The sequence below is a fragment of the Dama dama genome, chromosome 12 (assembly GCF_033118175.1).
Source record: "Dama dama isolate Ldn47 chromosome 12, ASM3311817v1, whole genome shotgun sequence".
NCBI lineage: Eukaryota > Metazoa > Chordata > Mammalia > Artiodactyla > Cervidae > Dama > Dama dama.
In genome coordinates this window covers 50,834,217-50,856,775 of record NC_083692.1, presented here as the reverse complement: position 1 = coordinate 50,856,775, position 22,559 = coordinate 50,834,217, and the positions used below count along the sequence as shown (strand labels likewise).

The 22,559-nt window shown below is 34.4% G+C and overlaps 1 protein-coding gene across 5 annotated transcripts in view; it reads right to left on the bottom strand.

Annotated features, from left to right (window-relative positions):
• Nucleotides 1-22,559, bottom strand: part of MINDY2 (MINDY lysine 48 deubiquitinase 2) — an 84,878-nt gene that overhangs the window by 22,827 nt on the left and 39,492 nt on the right. For 4 of the 5 annotated variants that reach the window (XR_009695119.1, XR_009695118.1, XR_009695117.1 and 1 more), the window contains exons 4-6: nucleotides 22,045-22,203; nucleotides 15,095-15,197; nucleotides 8,409-8,551 (exon numbers count right to left, since the gene is read on the bottom strand). Coding sequence is in view for 2 of the 5 variants with exons in the window: in XM_061157257.1 (XP_061013240.1) it covers nucleotides 8,409-8,551; nucleotides 15,095-15,197; nucleotides 22,045-22,203 (405 nt within the window). In the remaining 3 variants the exon portion in view is untranslated. The remainder of the gene's footprint in view (nucleotides 1-8,408; nucleotides 8,552-15,094; nucleotides 15,198-22,044; nucleotides 22,204-22,559) is intronic. The other variant, XM_061157258.1, reaches the window with a different exon arrangement.

Below are 22,559 nucleotides of genomic sequence, written 5' to 3'. Positions count from 1 at the left end.
GAATGCATAAAATGGCCCTAAAAATCTCAAGGTCCTTCAAAAGTGAAATGTTAGAAAACTTCCTGTTCCTGATCAGTAAATGATCTTGCCTTCCACGCAATAGAAAATAGAAGTATTGAAACAATAACTTTCTCTATTTCCTGCCATCAAATCTATAAACCTACCTGTAGCCATTGTTGTTATTTGTTGTTCAGTAGCTCAGCCGTATCTGACTCTTTGCTACCCCCATGAACTGCAGCACCATAGACTTCCCTGTTCACTCAAACTCAAGTCCATTAAGTTGGTGATGCCGTCCAGCCATCTCATCCTCTGTCGCCCCCTTCTCTTCCTGCCTTCAATCTTTCCCAGCATCAGGGTCTTTTCCAATGAATCAGCTCTTCCCATTCAGGTGGCCAAAGTACTGGAGTTTCAACTTCAGCATCAGTGCTTCCAATGAATATTCAGGGTTGATTTCCTTTAGGATTCACTGGTTTGATCTTGTAGTCCAAGGGACTCTCAAAAGTCTTCTCCAACACCATAGCATCAACTCTTCAGCGTGCAGCCTTCTTTATGGTCCAACTCTCACATGTATACATGACTACTGGAAAAACCATAGCTTTGACTATATGGACCTTTGTCGGCGAAGTGATGTCACTGTTTTTCTTCCAAGGAGGAAGTGTCTTTTAATTTCATGGCTGCAGTCACCATCCACAGTGATTCTGGAGCCCAGGAAAATAAAATCTGTCACTGTTTCCACTTTTTCCCCATCTATTTGCCATGAAGTAATGGGACCGGATGCCACGATCTTAAGTTTTCTCTTTTTTTTGATCTTAAGTTTTCTGAATGTTGAGTTTTAACCCAGCTTTTTCACTCTCATCTTTCACTCTCATCAAGAGGCTTTTTAGCTCTTTGCTTTCTGTCACTAGGGTGGTAACACCTGCATATCTGAGGTTGTTGATATTTCTTCCAGCAATCTTGATTCCAGCTTATGAGTCAACCAGCCTGACATTTTGCATGATGTACTCTGTATATAAGTTAAATAAGCAGGGTGACAATAGACAACCTTGACGTACTTCTTTCCCAATTTGGACAGCTGTCCATGTAAGGTTCTAACTATTGCTTTCCATCCTGCATACAGGTTTCTCAGGAGACAGGTAAGGTGGTCTGGTATTCCCACCTCTTTAAGAATTTTTCATTATTTTTTGTGATCCACACAGTCAAAGGCTTTAGTATAGTCAATGAAGCAGAAGTAGATGTATTTTTGGAATCCCTTTGCTTTCTCTATGATCCAATGAATGTTGGCAATTTGATCACTCAGAAAATGTCCAAACTACCATACAATTGCACTCATTTCGCATGCTAGCAAGGTAATGCTCAAAATCCTTCAAGCTGGGCTTTAGCAATATATGAACCGAGAACTTCAGATATACAAGCTGCATTTAGAAAAGGCAGACTAACCTATAGTCATACTCACAGTCTATTCTTTCCCTTCTTTATGATGAAGAGGTCTCTTTTAAAATCAAAGGTCAATCCCTTTCACCTATGAAAATGTCTATCCTTCCTCATCTTCCTTATGATGGCCATTCTATTTATCTGTTGATGGACACTTACGCTGCTTCATGTCTTGGCTATTATAAATAGTGCTGCTATGAACACAGGGGTGCATGTACCTTTTTCAACTAGGGTTTTTGTCTTTTCTGGATACACACCCAGGAGTGGAATTGTTGGATCATATGGTAGTTCTATTCTTAGTTTTTTAAGGAATCTTCATACTGTTTTCCATAGTAGGTATACCAATTTACTTTCCCAACAGTTTACCCTTTTTCCCACACCCTCTCTAGCATTTATTATTTCTAAACTTTTTGGTGATGACCATTCTGACCAGTGTGAGTGATGTCTCATTGTGGCTTTCATTTGCCCTTCCCTAATAATTAGCAGTTTTGAGCATCTTTTCATATGCCTATTGGCCATTTACATGTCTTTTTGGAGAAATGTCTATTTAGGTCTTCTGCTAGTTTTTGATTGGGTTATTTTTTTTTAATTGAGTTGTATGAGTTCTTTGTATGTTTTGGAAATTAACCCCTTATATGACACAACATTTGCAAATGTTTTCTCCCATTCAGTGGGTTGCCTTTTTGTTGTTGATTTCCTACACTGTGCAAAAGCTTTTAAATTTGATTTGTTCATCTTTGCTTTTATTTCTTTCACCTTGGGAGATTGATCTAAGAAAATACTGCTGTGATTTATCAAAGAATGTTTCACCTATGTTTTCTTCTAGGTAATGGTCTCGTAGAATGAATTGGGTAATGTTCCCTCCTCTTCAGTCTTCTGGAATAGTTTGAGAAAGATAAGTTCTTTGTATGTTTGGTAGAATTCTTCAGTAAAACTATCTAGTCTGGGCTTTTGGGGAGTTTTTTGATGTTGTCATTGTTCCAAAAAAAAATTTTTTTTTAACAGATTCTGTTTTACTTCTAGTGATCAGTCTGTTCAAAGTATGTTTCTTCTTACTCAGTTTTAGCAAGCAGTAGGTTTATAAAAACTTGTCCATTTTTTCAAGGTTGTCCCAATTTGGTGGCACAGGAGTTTTATGGTGTCATGTCTTACATTTAAGTCTTTAAGTCATTTTGAGTTTATTTTTGTATATGGTGTGAGGGAATGTTCTAACTTCATTGATTTACATGCATCTGTCCAACTTTCCCAACACTACTTCCTAAAGAAACTGCCTTTTCTCCATTGGCTATTCTTGTTTCCTTTGTCGAAGATTAATTGACCATAAGTGTGTGAGTTTATTCCTGTGTTCTTTATCTTGTTCCACTGGATCCATATTTCTGTTTTTCTGCCAATTCCATGCTTTTTTTCCCCCCATGCTTTTTGATGACTGTAGCTTTGTGGTATTCTAAAGTCTGGGAGGATTATGCCTACAGTTGTTCTTTTTCTTCAGGATTCCTTTGGCAATTCTGAGTCTTTTGTGGTTCCTTATAAATTTTAGGAATGCTTGTTCTAATTCTGCAGAAAATGTCATGGGTTATTTGAAAGGGATTGTATTAAATCTGTAGATTGCTTTGGGTAGTATGGCCATTTTAATAATATGAATTCTTCCATCCAAGAGCACAGGATCTCTTTCCATTTCTTTGAATTGGCTTCAATTTCCTTTACCAATGTTTTATAGTTCTTAGTATACAGGTCTTTCACTTCCTTGGTTAGGTTTATTTCTAGGTTTGTTTGTTTGGAGGGGTTTCTAGATAAAATTTTAAACAGGACTTTAAAAAAATATTTCTGATACTTGTTGGTTTAAAGAAATTCAACACATTTCTGTATATTAATATGGTATCTTACTACCTTACTGAACTTATTTATTAGATCTAATAGTTTTTGTGTGGTGGCTTTATGGTTTTCTATATAAAGAATCATGTCATCTGCATAGCATGACAGTTTTACCTCTCTCCTTCCAATATGGATACCATTTATTTACTTTTCTCATCTGTTTGCTGTGGCCAGAACTTCCAATACTATGTTGAATAGAAGTGATGAGAGCAGGCATCCTTGCCTTGTTCCTAAATTCAGTAGAAAGGTTTTCAGCTTTTCACCATTGAGTATTATATTGGCTATGGGTTTGTCATAAATGACTTTTATTATGTTGAGATATGTTTCCTCTATACTCACTTTATTGATATTAAAAAAATAATAATTTTATTTATTTATTTTTGGCTGCAGTAGATCTTTGTTGCTATGCAGGTTTTTCTCTAGATGTGGCAAGCATCTAGAGAATGAAGCTACTATTCATTATAATACATGGGCTTCTCTTGTGGAGCACAGGCTCTAGCGCACACAGGATTCAGTAGCTGTGGTATGTGGGTTCGGCAGTTGTGGTTCCCAGGTTCTAGACGACAGGCTCAACAGTTGTGTTGCTTGGGCTTAGCTGTTCCACAGCAAGTGGGATCTTCCCAGATCAGGGATCGAACCCATATTTCCTACATAGGCAGGCAGATTTTTTACCACTGAGTCACCAGGGAAGCTCCTAGTGATAGCTTTTATCATGAATGAATGGACGTTGAATTTTACCAAATGCTTTTTCTGCACCTATTTAAGATGATCAAGTGGCTTTCATCTCATTGATTTGCATATCTTGAACCATCCTTGCAATTCTGGAATGAATACAACTTGATCATGGTAATGATCTTTTTTATGTATAGCTGGATACAGTTTGCTAATATTTCATTGAGAATTTATGCAACTATATTCATCAAAGATACTGGCCTGTAATTTTCTTTTTTTGTGGTATCTTTGTCTGGTTTTGCTATCAGGGGTGGTTTCATAGTATGACTTTGGTAGTGTTTCTTCCTCTTCAATATTTTGGAATACTTTGAAAGGGATAAGTTTTTCTTTGCATGTTTGGTAGAATTCTCCAGTAAAGCCATTTGGTCCTGGACTTTTTTGTTTGCCAGGAGTTTTTGGTTTGGGGGTTTGTTTGATTATAGATTCTATTTCATTTCTAGAGATCATTCTGTTCAAATTACCTGTTTCACTTTGACTCAGTTTTGACAAACTTGTTTACAGAAACTTATCCATTTTTTCTAGGAATTCTAGGAATTCCCAATTTGTTGGCATATATTCACAGAATTTATGAGTTTTTAAAATTTCTACAATATTGGATGTTATTTTTCCTCCTTCATTTCTTATTTTATTTGGGTCCTCTCTCTTTTCTTCTTGGTGAGCCTGGCTAGAGGTGTCAATTTTGCTGTTTATACTTTCAAACAATCAGCTCTTGGTTTCACTGATTTTTTTTTCTATTTTTTAAAATTTCTGTTTTATTTTCTCTTTGATCACTATTATTTTATTCCTTCTGCTGACTTCAGATTTTTTTTGTTCTTCTACTTCTCTTAGGTGGAAGCTTCAGTAGTTTGAGATTTTCCTTGTTTTTGAGGAAGCCTGTATTACTATAAAATTCCTTCTTAGAACTGCTTTTGCTGCATCCCATAGATTTTGTAAAGTTGTTTTCATTGTCATTTGTCTCAAGATGTTTTGTAATTTCCTTTTTGATTTCATTGTTACTCACTGGTTTTTTAGTAGCATATTGTTTAGTCTTCATGTAATTTTTTTTCCCTCATTTTTCTTTCTTTGGCTGATTTTTAGTTTCATACCATTGTGGTCAGAAAAAATGCTTGAAATAATTTCTATCCATCTTAATGACCAAATCTGGTTGATTATATCTCCTAAATGTCTATGGAATCTGTCTACTCTCTAGTTCTTTACAATCTTAGTTCAAGTCACTACAATCTCTTATTTGCCCTCCTACAATCGTCTCCTAACTAAATACATGTCCATTCTTGCCTCGAAGTCCAAAGCATCTCAACACATTATTGACCAGGGGATTTTTGCAGAAACTAATGTCTATGGCATTAATAGGTTTTCAGTCAATAATGTGTTAATGTTACATAAGGGTATCACCACTAGTGATATACTGTTTAGCCATGAAATAAGGTTCATTGAGAAAACTTAGACGTAGAGAAATAGCAGGATGCACACCTTCCCTCAGCTATCATTACGTCACAGAAATGCATACTCAATCCAGAAACAGATCTAATGTAGAATGAGTTCTAGGAGAGGGACACTCTTTCCAACCACATAGGAAAACTGCAAATACCTAGATGACTATTAAAGGACTTACAGGTCAGGGGTATGGCCTTGATTAAAAAAAAAAAGGTAACATCTAAAGTTCAATTTTGGGAAGTTCTAAAACAATCACCAATGATAGCCAGAGACCTTGTTTTCTCATCTGAAATATCTCACCCCTGCTAATAAGCAAAAGGAAAAAAGAGAGAGAGAGAGAGAACAAAAGGAACCATTAGGCCCTTAGGAGACCAAGGTCTATTTCTTCTTTTTTTTTTTTTTTGGATGGCATCACCGACTTGATGGACGTGAGTTTGAGCAAGCTCCGGGAGTTGGTGATGGACAGGGAAGCCTGGCGTGCTGCAGTCCATGGTGTCGGCAAAGAGTCGGACATGACTGAGCAACTGAACTGAACTGTGGCTTATAGGATCTTAGTTCCCCAACCAGGGATTGAACCCAGGCCCTGGCAATGAAAGCGCCAAGTCCCAACCCCTGGACCACCAGGGAATTCCCTATTTTTCCTTTTAACTGAGAACTCTACAAGATCTGGTATCTATTTCTTGAGCCTTACATCATGCCTCCTATTTTCTATGCTTTAGTCACATAGGCCTTCTTTGAACTCCTTACAAAGTTAGGTTATTTCCCTCCTCAGGGCATTGCACACATGCTCCATCTGCTTAGCTAACTGCAACCCCTCTTTGTTCCTGACATTCTCAAATAGGTTATAAGTCTAATAAAAGTACTCACAGTATGTTGTATGCAGCCTTTACAGAGTAAATCTCAGTAGAAATGATAACTACTTGTGCAGTTATTTAACGTGTGTTTCCCTTGCCAAATCAGGAGCTGCCTTGCTCAAGCTGCAGTCCTGGTACTTAGCTGAGCACCCAGTCATAATCATGCCCAATAGATATTTTATTAAATGAATGAACAAAGTATGGACTTGAGGAGATAAGGTAAAATAAAGCAAGATGACCTAGCAGTATTTATTATGTAGCAATAATTCTGATTTTGTAGTTCTTTGGCCTTAGATTTCTGAGGAATATGGATAAATCTGGGTCCATACCTATCACACATCTAGCTTAAATATGGCAATTATACAAATAAACCCTTGCTATAACAAAGAGCAGAGCAGGAAAGCTAGGATTATGGAGTATTCCTATATAAGCAAACAAATCATTATTTTATACTGCTTTTTACAGTTCACTGATTAATGTGTTGAAGGAAACATGAAGTCAGATTCTTGACTTCAATAAGCCTGCACGCCTCAACTACTGAGGCTGCATGCCACAACTACTGAGCCCATGCACTACAACCACTGAAGCTTGAGCACCTAGGGCCTGTGGTCTGCAACAGGAGAAACCACTGCAATGAGAAGCCCATGACTACAAGGAAGAGTAGCCACCACTTGCTACAACTAAAGAAAGCCCATGGGCAGCAATAAAGACCCAGCACAACCAAAAATAAATTTTAAAAACTTTAAAAAAATCACCTGGAAAGGGTTTTTAAGAATACCCAGGTCCCACCTCTACAGATTCTGATTTAACTGAGATCATGGTGGGATCTGGGCATTGGGATTTTTCTAAAAGCTCCCTTAAAACTGTACGCTAGGCAGTTCTAGCATACAATCTGGGTTGAGAACCACTGGTTTAAGGAGAAAAGAAGTAGCTTACTGAAGAGTTAGTATTTGAAATGCTTCTTAAACGATAGGTGAAAACTGGATAGGCAAAAACAGGTGAGAATGGGGGCTTCCTTGGTGGTTCAGTTGTAAAGAATCAACCTGTAAATGCAGGGTCACGGATTTGATCCATGGTTCGGGAAGATCCTACATGCTGTGGAGCAACTTAAGCCCATGCGCCACAACTACTGAGATGGCGCTCTAGAGCCTGTGCTCAGCAATAAGAGAAGGCACTGCCATGAGAAGCCTGAACACTACAACCAGAGAGTAACCCCTGCTCGCTGTAACTGAAGAAGGCCCATGCACAGCAACAAAGACTGAGGACAGCTAAAATATAAATAAATAAAGTATAGAATTTTAAAAAAATCAATAAATCTTCTAAAGAAAAGGGGGGTGAGAATGTAAACAGAGGGATTAACAAGTAAGAAATGGCAATAAAGGTGCATAAATGGGAAAACATAAAGTGTATATGGAGATGAAGGGTTATTAATGAGTAGACAGACCATTATGGCTGAAGCAAAGTGTTGGCACAAGGGGACAGTAGAAAATATCTTGCATTTTTATCCTCTAGGAACTGGGTTCTACTGAACATTTTTGCTATATTACTGACATGATCAGAGCAATATTCTGCCACAGAAGTCTAGAGATAAGTTGATGAACTCCTGAATTAAGTGGCAGCTCTAAAAATGGAAGGGCTGAAGAGATGACAAGAGGGATGAATCAGTAAGTTTTTTTTTGGCAAAGCCATAAATGGCACAATGAAAAGAATTTAAAGTCACACTGATAACTATAATAATAGAAAACACTATCATGCAACAAATTTTGATTCTTTCCTCTAAAGTCCTTTAGATCTCAAATGTAAACATCCATCATCAGCAGTCATCCTAGTTCTATCTCTAGGGTTTATCTTCTTTTTCCTTAGAAAGAAAATAAATACGTTTCAATGCAGTAATCTGTGCAAAGGGAGTTGAGACCTAAATAAATACAAAAAACTGATTTCCACTCTAAAGAATTAATAATTACCTTTGTAATTTGATGGTTAAAGAATATTATGCTAAATTTTTTTATTTTGAAGCAGATTGTAAGACACCTCTAAATCAAGCTCCTTTAGTTCAGAATAACAACAGCTATTTCTATATCATACCTTGTATTTGGTCATGGTGCTAAAATGATTATTCCGAAAGAACACACAAAGTTCTCCTTCCTGAACCGTTGAAGTTAGTTCACATAATCCATGGTATGTCAGTTGAGTGGCTGTGTTATTTAGAAACTGCTCAGCTACAAAGCCTAGGAACCAATGCATAATATTAAATGGAAGAATAATTTCAAAATTTAAAAGTTTTTCTATTTACACTGTGTTCCAAGTATGAAGAAAGGCCAATCAAAGTAAGACTTTTCTATTATAACATGATGGTGCCAAACTGGAGATTCTTCTTTATTATTCTGCTATGGAAGATATGTCTGACAATTCCAGGCTAAAGAAATAATTATCTGAAATTCTTTTTATCAATAAATGCACTTACTCATACCACACCTACTTTTGCAAAGAATTTCAATAAAAGAAACAGATACAATAAAACTTGTTGTGAAGTAATTAGCCTCCAACTAATAAAAAAAAAAAAAAATGAAAATAAAACCCAATATAACAAATGAGAAGGCAAGGGTTAGCAACTTAAAAACTGGGTAGGAGCAAAAGTTGTACGTTAACAACCTCTTCCCCGAAGGATAGGTGTTTAGAAATTAAAAGCAGCTTCAAGAAACTGAGTTGCTTAAGATTTTGACAAAGATCTCAGATAATTCTCCATTCACAAACTGCTCAATTCATGCCTTAAAACTAAAGGTAGGCATAAAACCTAACAGAAAACAGTGGGGTAACCAATGACATTTTTATTCTATTCTCCTCCAACATATGCCACTCATTATATAGATATATTAAAATCAGAAATAGAAATCATCTCTTTTCTTTTCAAACATAATGAAATCCAAAGAAGCTTTCTGGGGTTTAATTTAAAAGATATGTATGTACGGTTGATCCTCATTATTAACATGGGTTCATATCTGCAAATTTGTCTATCTAAAATTTATAACTCCAAAAATAAATACTTATTGCATTCCTAAGTATGTACAAAATAGCAAAAAAATTGAGTTACCCAATATGCACATTCCCCACCGAAGGCAAAATAAGCAACACTGTGCCTTCTTGTTTCAGCTCTCATACTGTGAAGAAGTGTCATTTTCATGTTCTATGTAATGCCACACTTTCACATTTTGTGAAATTTTTGTGCTTTTTTGGGGTGATTTTTAGTGCGTAAAATGGTTCCTAAGTATAATGTTGAAGTTAGTGTTCCTAAGCACACAAAGGTTGTGATGTGCCTTAGAATACATATTTTTTACAGCTTCGGTCAGGCAGTTACAGGGCTGTTGGCTATGAGTTTAATGTTTATGAGTCAACAGAGGTGTCTCTAAACAGGAACACACACAAAAAACAAGGTTATCTCTTGACAAGCTGAAGAAAATGTGACCAGAAGCTCACAGCTACCCAATCTTGTGTTTCCCTTGAGAGTAGTGGTTTGGTATTGGCTAATTCAGTGTTCACAGCAACTTTACAGGACATAACTTTCAGTAATAATGAAAATCAATTGTATAAATATTTTAAAAGCCTGTATTTCTCTCTTTCCTTCTTTATTTTCCTTTCTCCTTTTGCTCCCTTTCTTTAAAAAGGAATGGAGGGGAGGAGAATGCTCTTAAAAGTTTTTTAAGTGAGCAGGGAAGTGCAGATTAGGGAGTAAAGATGAATCTGTGTTAAGAAACTGACACCTCAACAAAAAATTGAAAAAAAAGTTGGTAGAAACTTGGTAGGGCCAGAGGCAGCTGTATAATATAGGTTTATTCCACTCCCTTATCATCCCTTACTTTATTTTCTAGAATTGTGAGTTAAGTTTTATTTGGGGCAAAATGAGGACTGCAGCCCAAGAGACAGCACCTCAGATAGCTCTGAGAGACTGGTCCAAAGAGCTAGTGGAGGAAGGTAATAATATAAGATTTTGGTGAAGGGGGAGTTCAATGCAACCAAGCACTCATTTTACAAAAGGTTTTCTGCTAGTCACAAGGAGCTGATGTCACCATGAAGGGATTTAGTGCTTTTCTAGATATGAGGAGATGCAAAGATTGGGATCATGAAATCATTCCTGAAAATACCTTACTATCTAAAGACCTGTTACACCAGTTTCCCTCACTCTCCACACTGAATTCCCTTCAGGGAGTGTCGAAGGTCAGCAGCTGCAGCAGCACAGACAGATGGCTAATGCCCTTGCTGTTGTTCTTCACTTGCTGGCAATGCTCTCAGCAAGTGCCAATTTGTAGTTGACAGGCAAGTGTCAATTTATAGTTGACAGGGCCTATCCCTCACTTTCAGTGTCAAGTCACAGCACTTCTAGCTACAAACTGGTTGTAAAAAGTTACCAATATACCAAGCTATTCCAAGGAATTGGTAAAGTAGGAGGGGAAGTGCAAAAAGTTATACAGAAAACCACAGCCAAAGGAAACTTATAGCACATCTGCAACTTCTTGGGTTTTATACATTTAGAAATAAGATTCCCCTTAATTATTATCATTACTTTGCTAAGTACTAAGTTACTAAGTGAAACGTATTAGTTATATACTAAAACACTTACTATTATCTAACATTTAAAATGTAAGCATTATGTCTCTGTGAGAAGTACCATTGCTGTTAGAATATTCATGTAATTAAACACTTCTTTCAGAAAGATGTTTCTAAATGTCCCTTCCATACCACACTCACACAACATCCTCTCCATAAAACTGTTTCAAAAAGATACAAAAATTCAGTGGAGCTATAGTACAATATTACTTTCATATATAAATTCCAAAATTTAACCCTAGAAAAGTCTTTCTCAGCTATTTGTTTCTAACAATCAGGACACGGATTCAGAGAGAAGAAGTGACTTGCTTAAGGACATAAAACTAGTTATGGCAAAGTGAAGATTGGAACTTAACTGGCATTAAGTTAAAAAATTTACTGCATTATAAATGCAAATTTATTGCATTATAAATGTAAACTGAACTTTATTTCTTCCTGAACCACAGAGCATAGCTTAATTTAGACTTAAGTGTTTCCTAATTCTTCTACCAACTTGTAACAGTGACATATTCAAAAGCCTAATTTAGTTTTAACTTTTCATAACTAAACAAATTATGGAGTTTCAAAGCATAATATAAGCAATTATGTATTAATTACAAATGGAAAAGGGCATCTTTCCAATAAAAAAATCTGGTAAGTATCACCTTAATTAAATTTGAACATCACCAACAATGGGATAGTCAGACATGATATGCCACTCGATTTGATGCACTAGGAAAGACACAATGTCACCTATGTAGTAACCACACTGAAAATATTTAACACAAGTCTACTTAGGAGGAAACAATCAAATGAATCAAAATTGAGGACTATTTTATAAAACAATTAGGCTGGATTATAAAGAAAAGTAAATACCACAAAAGACCAAAAAGAAAAATAGATAGAGATCTGTTCTAAATTACAGGAGACTAAGTTGGGTATGATAATTAAATGATACCTGATTGAAGCCTGTATTGAAAAAGCTTAAAAGTTATAAGGGGCATTATTGGGATAACTTGGGAATTTTGAATATAAATAGTACGTTAGATACTGGTAGTATATCAATGCTAAATTTCCTGAGATAATTATATTGTGATTACAGAGGAATATTCTTTGTTCTTAGAAGACAAATACTGGAGAGTTAATGGATAGTGTTATAATATTTGCAATTAATTATTACATGATTTAGGAAAAAAATTGTGGGTGTGTGTGAATACAGAAAGGAAGTAAAACTTGAATACATTAGTAATTGGTGAATTTAGATGAAACATATATATGTATGTACATACATATACACACATTCATTTTGCTATTCCAACTTTATGGGTTGGAGTTTTTTCAAAATGAAAGAGAAAGAAAAACAAAAGGAAATCAATTTTATTTAATCAAAAATAATATGAGCTCAAACTACAATCTTCAGTGTTTATGGCACATAATAAAGGCTCAATAGGTACTTGAATAAGTGAATATGCTGGAAAAATTTCCTTAAGCTTTTTTTTTTTAAATCTAGAAACAGTTGTTAAAGAAATTATTCCTGAGAGAGCACCTAGAATTAATGACAAGCTTTGTGGAGTCTGGCAGCTAGTAATGAGCTATTTTTTTCCCTGCTGACTTTTGCTGCCATGCTACAACCCATCATTATAACTTGAATCAAAAAAATATTAACATCCAAAAGAGGCAGCAAATAATAAATATTCTATGTACACAAAAAGTTCTGAACTTTTACTTACGAGATACTGCCATCAGAAGAAAACAAATATTTTCTGAAAGAAGTTGAAAGGATGTCTAATTCTATTTGACTGATAGCTAAATAATATTTCTTTTTCATAAAAAAAGAATGATAGTAAAAGTATTTCTTGTATTCTGTACCTTACGGAAACGAAACATTTGAATTAAAAAAAAAAAGCAGTTACCATCTAAGGCCAAAGTTCAATAATTTTTAATACAGAGTGAAATAATAAAACATTTTGGGATATTTTATGATTCAGAAGGAAAGTTACAATTGTAAGGCTAAATAGAAAAAGAAAGCAGACTTCTTCAGCTGAATAATATACCCAAGAAAATATGATGAAGAAAATGGAAAAAAAAAAAAAAAAGAAAATGGAGGAAAGCTAACTGCTACGTTATATAAGTAAAAAGGTCCATTGTGGTCTTTCATTTCACTACTGATGTCATAGTGCCTTTATACATGCAGCCACTGAGACTGAATATTTATTTCAAACAGACTACATATTTGTAATTTCTTATAAACAAAAAACTAGTTGAGCTTTTTAACTGTATTGAATTCCATATATAATTTTTCTTTGAAATGGAAATCTGATAAGCACAATTTCACCATTACAAAATTCATATATCAAGGAATTAATCAGCTTGGTATATATTACCTAGAAATTCTGTACCGCTAAAGAGGAAGAAGATTCCTTCTTGTTTTTACCAAGATGTTCTTCTCAAGTTATCAATATTATACAAATTAGCTACCTTTTTCATTATCCCAGAAATCAATGCTAGAGAAATAATAATATTAAATAGCTGTAAAACCACTTTGAGAAAAAGGAGAAGTGAGGAACAGACTGTTTTTCAGTTGCTATTCATTCTGCTGGTGTAATAAGTGCTACCCATGTTACAATGCAGCCTCACTTGGTGAAAATGCTGTTAATAGTGTTTCCTATAGTTTCTTACCTCATAAATATATTCATCCAAATATCACTTATTGGCTATCATTTTATCTGTTAACACTTTCCAGATCCAATTGTTCTCTCAATTATTATTGAATAGCATACTGAAAGTTACTGAGAAAGTAGGAATCCACAGAGAGGTAATTTCTTTGTAGCCTGCTTTCTAAGAATATTTACAGAGCATGGATAAAGAATGGAAGGTTCTAGTGAGTGGAATTTTGTTAACTAAGGGAAGACATTTTTTGTGACAGCTTTTCTTGCTCTTCTCTCCCCTAAAATTTAAACTTTGCTGTCTTAGGCTGTAGTGAAAGAGGTGTCACACAAATCAATCATCAATATCCCTGAATATTTATGCCTGGATAGTGAAAGTGAAGTCGCTCAGTCGTGTCCAACTCTTTGCAACCCCATGGACTGTAGCCTACCAGGCTCCTCCATTCATGGGATTTTCCAGGCAAGAGCACTGGAGTGGATTGCCATTTCCTTCTCCAGGGGATCTTCCCGACCCAGGGATTGAACCCGGGTCTTCTGCATTGCAGACAGACGCTTTACCATCTGAGCTACCAGGGAAGTCAATTGAGCAATAATCAGTTGGGTTCTTATTAACCAATATAGTTTGAGATTCACTTACATATCTTCTTTCATATGTTCTTAGATACTCTTGTAGTCACTTAGCTTTAATTTTATAACATATAGTGATTATAATCGATTTTTATTATACTTCATGTGAAAGAAGTGTGTCTGAGACAGAAAGATGAAGCTTATCACCTACTTTTCACTATTTCTCTTTCTTCTGTTAGTCCTTCAACCCGAGAAGAACAGGAAACTTAGTATTTGTGTATATTTATGAAAAAGTGAAGTGGGTGTTGGGGAAATTATACCAAATGCTATGGCTCCTGACAGCATTTTGGTTTCAAATCTGCTCTTCCCTTCACTGACCGGAACACAGTTTAAAAAAAAGAAAAAAGAAAGAAACCACTTCTATATTGATGAATTTAGCAATACTTACTTTTAGCTAAGAATTAGGAAAACTGATGATCAAGAGTGTACTCTGATCCAGAACAGAACTTTAACATACTATATTATACTGAAATATAAGGCAGAGCTCTACTAAAATGAACATGAGTACCATAACACACATCACACTCAGTCAACTAAAGTGTTTAGGATGAATTATAAAGTTCCCTCAGTACTCCCAAATAATAACCCTTTTTTAAAAGAGCAATTATCAGTAACCCCTGGTAATTGGCAATATCAAAGATAGCAAGTGATTCCAAAGACTTTTATTAGAATCCAGGCCTGATCTTACAAGGCAAGTAAAAAAGGTTCTAGGAAAAACCTTTCACTGGCACCTTTATGAATAATTACTTCTTTTTTTAAAATAATTACTTCTTTTAATTCCCACAGGTAGCATCACTTTTATTTTTAGAAGTTGTTTTTAAGACATTTAAAAGATATTAAATTATAAGACAAGTTATTCTGCCAAGAATAAGTCAGGTATTAGCAGCACTCACCCACCTTCACTAACCAGCTCACTATTTTCTGACTGCTTACAAGAGATGATCTTCTCCACTAGCTGGTTGTAGCTGCAGTTACCAACAGCTTTTACAATGTCATCAATCTAGAAAACAAATGACTGTCTCACTAATCATGATAAAGTTATTATAAAAACAGTAACAAAAAAACCCACATCACTCTTGAGGGTTTTATTCTAATACGATACTAAATTTAAAATTATTACTTATGAAAAAAAATCATCACTAAAATCAACACCCAACAGTCTTCAAATTTGTTTATAGCTCACTATAGCATACTATGAAAAATACTGCTTAGCTATATTTCAATTATGCAAAAAATTATAAAATGGAATTATTATATACAACTTTATTTCTAAAGATTGTAAAGATGTATTTAAGTGATTAAAATAAAAAAAGTAATCTATTTCAGGAAGAAAATTAAGACAATCCCATTTTTTTAAATTGAAAAACAAATGTTCTGTATTTAAAGCAAGGCAAATCTAAAAGATGTTAATCTATGGGTTAACAAGGTTTTCCCATTTTATTACTTAGTTCCTAGCAAAGTATACTGGAGATACAAGTAAGCATAACTAATGTTACTTCCCTAAAGGAAAGTTAATATATATTCTTAAGGGAAAATATTTGCCTCATGATTCTTATTTTGTCTGTGGAGGTACAGCAGAAAAATAAATTCAAATTTTTAAAGTATAGGACAATAAAATTGGGCATCTCTACTCTCCTTCCATTATACTTTGCTTTGACTATTGAAGAAAAAAAATAGATGTCTGTTGTCTAAACAACTTACTTTGATTGCACTCCCATTCCTAAAATATATTTGTAAGTTATTTACATGTACTTAATATATTAACATAAATTTACACAATGAAATAAAAAATAAGAGGGGCAATATTCTCTTTCCATATCCAAATGATCTTCTAGAATACTACAAGAACCAACAGATTTGCACAAGGAACAGAACAGTGGTTTTTAAACAGAGAGTGTTTTAAAAAGTTAAAAGATTTCAAGACTCAAGTTGTTTCTCAAGTATCTAAGTTTTCATTCCACTGCAGTATAGCAAAGTTTGAGAACAACTTCTTTAGGCTATAATTTATTTCCTCTCTTTCTGGAAAATTTAAGGATGGTAAAAGCCTCTTAATCATACAAGTGTACTAATGGTTGGCTGAAGATAAGTTAATTGAATAAGTTAAAGCAGAGAACTGTGGAAAATATTATATACATATCTTAAACATTTCATGTTAACTTAAAACACAACTGTATTCACTTGTCAACTTTCTGACACAGAGCCAAAATAAGGCTGTTTCTTTGAAAGTGGATCTTTTGGCTATGATTCTATATAAACGACACAAGAATATGCCTTCCAGTTTTAATTTATTTAAAATGAAAACTTAGGCCCTTAAGAAGCAGTTTGAGAGTATAATCTCTTTAGATTTTCATTATTTTTTGGAATATCTTTACTGATTACAGCAACTATCTTCAGTATTCAACTTCATTAAGTCTTTCCAAAGTACTGAATTTTCAATCCTAAGAAATCCACAAAAATACACCTAGAATAATACATGATCAATATATAAAAATTAGTTGTACTTCTATAGACTAGCGATGAACAATACAAAGATTTCAAGTTTGCATAGGCAGAATCTCTACATTAGCATTTCATCAATTAACTCATTTGGATGTCTTTTATGTACTACTATGTGCCACGTGCTATTAGAGAAACTAAAGACTAAGCAGTGAATAAAATAGATGGTTTAGCAAATATATATTATACTAAGCAGCTGTATGTAGTGGTAAGAAGCTGTTCTTTGTTTTCATTGTACTATAGCATTCCATAGTATGAATGTAACAGTTATTCATTCATCTTTTGATGGATATTCAAGTTGTTTTCAGTTTGGGGTGATGACAAATAACACTGCTATGAACTCTCTTTGTACATTTATCCTGTTTCACAAATCTAGATTTTCTCTAGTAAATGTGCCTTGTCAAATTCCTGAGTCGTATCCTCAACTTTACTAGGTAACTCCAAACTGCTTTCCAAAGGAGGTAGTCAGTTTATGTTATCATTAGCATGGAATGAAAATTCTCTATATTGCATATCTTCTCCAACACTTAGTATTGTCAGACTTCTAAATGTTAGCCATTCTGATGTGTGTATTTTGACTGTAATTTGCATTTGCCTGATGACTAGTTCATATGTTCACTGGTCATTTGGGTATCCATTTTTTTAAGTGTTTCTTCAAGCTTGTTTTGAAGAATTTTAGCTTTGCTAGTCTTCTTTATTATATATTTATTTTCTATTTTAATACTTTTGCTCTTAAGATAGATACATAGCTCATTAATTTTTAGTCTTTTACTATCCCTTAATATATGACTTTTACGGCTTTAAAAACTGTTTTAGCTAAATCTCACAAATTTTGATAAAGATTTAGTTGCTGTGTAGTTTAAAATATACTGTTTCATTATGAGTTTTTGACTCAAACAGTCTCTACTGATTTTTTCTAATGATTTCTAGATTACTTACATTGTGGTCAGAGACTATTTTACACCTTTTTTTTTTTTTTTTTTAAATTTTACACTTCGTTTATTTTAAATCCTTATAAATTTGTTGAAACTTGGCTTTATAACAGCATTAGGTCAAGTTGTATAAATTTCATTAGTGCATAAAAAGAATGGATAGTCAGGTTCATAGGAAACAAGGAAAGGCTGAGAAAGCAGCATAGACAAGGGGAGACTATGAAGATACAATGATTAAAATGCAATATAATATCCTGAATTGGATTCTGGAACATAAAAAAAAATAGTGAAAAAATCAGTGAAATGTGAGAACTGTAATATAGTTAATAGTAAGGTACCAACATTAAATCTCTAAGTTTTGACACATCCATTATGGTCATGTAAGAGTAGGGGAAATTGGGTGAAGAATGTATGGGAATTCTGAATACCATCTTTGCAACTTTCCTATAAATCTAGAATTAGTCAAAAATTAACAGTTCATTAATTTTTTGAAAAGAATATATGTTTATTAGGTTATCTTTTCTGCTTCTATCAATTGTAGTGAAAAGTATTTTAAAAGCTTCCAGTATGACAAATTTCTTTCTTCTTATTAAATTCTGCTTTATGTACATGGAGCTTATGTTATTAGATGCATACAAATTCTGTTTTCCATTGTTAAAAACTGACCTTTACTCTCTGTGGCGATTCCCATGAGTCCAAGGAATAAACAGTCAATCAGGGTATTTATTTTCCAGGTGTCTCCAGACACATACACACTTGAAATGATTATATCTTCTTAGCAAATTAAACATTTTGTCATTAGTAATGCTTTTCGACTCAAAAGTCTATTCTTTCTGATATTACTATTGGTACATCAGTTTTCTTTTGATTAGCAATGTATGGCATCTCTTTTATCTATCTGCAATCATTCTGTTTAACTTTAGACTATTTTATATATGTCTCTTGTAACAGCAAATATATATGTCTTAATCCGACCTCAGAATCACTGACTTTTAACTACAGCATTTAGTCCTATTGATATTACTATAATTATTCATATATTTGAATATATTAAATCTACCGTTCTCTCTTTCCCATCAGCTCTATCTTTCTTTACCTCTTCTTTCTTCTTTTTGGATTAATCCTTTTACTAATCCAGAAGTTACCTACTATGTTTTCTATTCTTTTCATGGTTATTCTAAAGGAGCGTTATCCATCTGCACATGCTATAATAATGGAAATATTCCAAATCTTTGTTGCCCAGTAAGATACCCACTAGTCACAGGTGGCTACTGAGCAATTTAAAGTGTGTCTAGTGAAACTTAGGAAGTAAATATTTAATTAAATTTAACTAGCCATATTTGGCTACCATATTGGACAGAGAAGTTATAAGAACTATAATATCAACCCTTATCATATCAAACTTAGAACTTAATATTCTCTTCTTGATCAATTAATTCTAGGCCATTAGAAAACTTTACCCTTCTCCCAGCTTATTATTTTTCATATGCTAATGTTTTTAAACTGTAAAGGATGATGTTATTCTTTAATATAGTCAACAATGATTTAAATTTATCATGTTATTTTCTCTCCACTCACTCTTCCATCTGGGATCACTTTCTTTCTTTTCAAAATCCTTGTTCAGAATTTCCCTCAACAGTGGTCTACTGGCAGGAAACTATCTTAATTCAATTAATCTAAAAACGACTTTAGGGACTTCCCTGGTGGTCCAGGGGCTAAGACTGCACTCTCAACACAGGGAGACCAGGTTAGACCCCTGGTCAGGGAACTAGATCCCACATGCTGCAATTAAGAGTTCACATGCTGCAACTAAAGATCCTGCATCTAAGGCTTGGCACAGACAAATAAATAAATAAATATTTTTTAAAAAGATGAAGCCAATCTTAAAAATGATTTTATTTCTCTCCATTCTTGAGAGAATTTTTCTGGGAACAGGAAATGACTAGTATTTGTCTTCTTTCAGCACACTGAATGTATGATTTTCACTGTTATCTGGCTTCAAATGTTGCACTTAAAGAATTAATTATCAATAATGGAGAAATACCTTCTCAGTGGCTGAATTAGTGTCCATCTACCATCCAGAGAATGACATTTATTTGCAAGATAATTATTTGCAGTACACATATTCAAAGAATACAAAGAATTAGCCAGTGCCAAGAGATATTTCATAGAAACCTATGGATTTTAAGCTTTTGCCTTGTTCTTTTTTCTTTCTCAGCTTAAAATCCGTCACTCATGAAACAAGTAAGTAAAAATAGATAAAAAGCACAGCTCTCAGGCCCAAGATTTTGAAAACCACTGTGCAGACCAGAAAAATCTGATGAACAATTTGTATCCTACATTAGAGTATACTTTTCTCTAAGCCTATAAATTCAACTGTTTGCCAGACAATATGCAGCTACACATACAGTCAGAGGGATAATCTAAATCCAGTTTTTAAGAACTCAGAATTAAGTCCCTTGGGCCATAAGTTCATTTTCCTCAAGAATCTAGGCTACCTGGCACTGCCATTTGCCAGGATCCAAAATGATTTACCTTGGAGGAATCAGATGCTGGACATGTCTAGACTTTTTAGTGATGTTCTCAAGAGTCAGAGTGCCAAAATAAATAAACAGATGTCTGCTTACAGCAAGCCTTTCACTGCTCAGAAATACCAGTTACCTTTAAAGGACAGGGGTGAAGAAACACTGCCAAATCTTTGCTATATGATCTCTCCATCTCTGTAGGTAATGCATGCATGAATGTTTCATTTCATCAGTTAATATTTACTGAGAATCTTCTATGTGCCAGGCACTGTTCTTAACAATAAGAGCCTAGCCTTCACAAAATATACACTCTACTGGGAGATGACAGTTAATCAAGTAAATAAACAATTCTAGATAATGACTTGGGAAAAGGAGGGTGACTAATTTCAACAAGGGAAGGCCTCTCTAACAAGATGATATTTGATCTAAGACCTGAATAATGAGGAGACCAGAAATGGAAAGATATGGGAGAACAATGTGTTAGGGCAGTAAAACAGTGTTCCACAGTGGGCAATCAGCTAGTACAAAAACCCGAGCTAGAAATGAGCTCTGTATATCTCAAAAATAGGAAGGCAGCTGGTGTTGGAGGGCAGTAAAAAGGTGGGAGAATTACATAAGAGGCGAAACTGGACATGAGACAGAGTTTAGATTATGCAGTGTATCATAAAAATTCTAATAAAGATTTTGTATCTTACTATAAAGAATGATATAATGCCATCTGCAGCAACATGGACGAACCCAGAGATTGCCATATTAAGTGAAGTAAGTCAGATAGGGACAGATATATGATATCACTTATTCGTGGAATCTAAAAAAAATGGTGCAAATTGACTTATTTACAAAACAGAATTAGAGTCACAGATGTAGAAAACAAACTTATGATTACCAGGGCTAGAAGGGGAAGGGGGGATAAATTGGGAGATTGAGAGACTGACATATCCACACTACTTTATATAAATAAATTAGTAATAAGGGCCTGCTGTATAGTATAAAGAACTCTACTCAGTACTCTATAATGGCCTATATGGGAGAAGAATCTAACAAGCAGTGGATATATGTATAACTGACTACACTTCCCTGTAAACCTAAAACTAACACAAGATTGTAAATCAACTGTACTCTAACGAAAATTAAAAAAAAAAAGATTTTGTATCTTATTCTAGTTACACTGGAGGCTTCTGATGAAAGGAGTAGGGCACAGGGATAAAGGGGAGGGTTTATTTCACAAAGATCATTCTGAGTGCCAAGATAATTCACTGCGGGGAAGAATAATCTTTTCAACAAATGAGAGTGAGACAACTGAATACCACATGCAAAAGAATAATGTTGGATTCCTTCCCCAAACCACATACACAAGTCAACTCAAAATCGATCAAACTCCTAAATGTAAGCACTAAAAGTATATACTTTATACTTACATACTTTATATATTGTAAATATACAAAAAACTCTTAGAACCCGGTAACAAAAAGACAAATAGTCCAATTAAAAATGGCCAAGAGATTTGCAGATATTTCTCTAAAGATATACAAATGGCTAATAAGTACATGGAAAGATAATCAACATTAGTCATTAGAGAAATGCAAACAAATCCACAATGAGATACAACTTTACACCTACTATGATGGCTACAATCAAAAAGATAGACAATAATAGGTGTTGGTGAAGATGTGCACTCAGCTCTGTAGTCAGCCTCTAACTCCATGAAATTATAGCCAGAAGTCTTGAGGAGATTTAGCACTCTAGAGGACTGTGCTCTTAACCTCACAATGTGGCTAATTCCATGTAAAAGCACAAAAATATAAGTATCAGAAAATGTAAACCTAGATTACTTTGCCAAATTAATAAATTTTTATGATATTTGTGTTCATATAATTTAAGATTTTGTACTTACCTGAGGGTCCACTAACCATCCATGATACAAAGGAATATCAAGAAGATCAAATACTATGCATTCTGGTGTATATTCAAAGACTCGAACACCAGTGAATTTTACATTTACATCCAAGCCTGTCTGTAGTTTGTGCAATACTGCCATAGCATCACTCATATTCTGAAAATAGAAAGGGGAAGAGAAAAAAATGAGAAAAACAACAACAAAAAATATATTTAAATACAGGCACATTTACTACAAATTTTCCACTTTATCCAATTTATTCATCCTTTCCATTTTTATTATTAAGTACCTACTATGTTTCAGGGGCTTCCCTGGTGGCTCAGACAGTAAAGATTCTGCCCGCAGTGTGGGAGGCCCGGGTTTGACCCCTGGTTTGACTATGCCAAAGCCTTTGACTGTGTGGATCACAACAAACTGTGAAAATTTCTTAAAGAGATGAGAATACCAGACCACCTTACCTGCCTCCTGAGAAGTCTATATGCAGGTCAAGAAGAAACAGTTAGAAACGGACA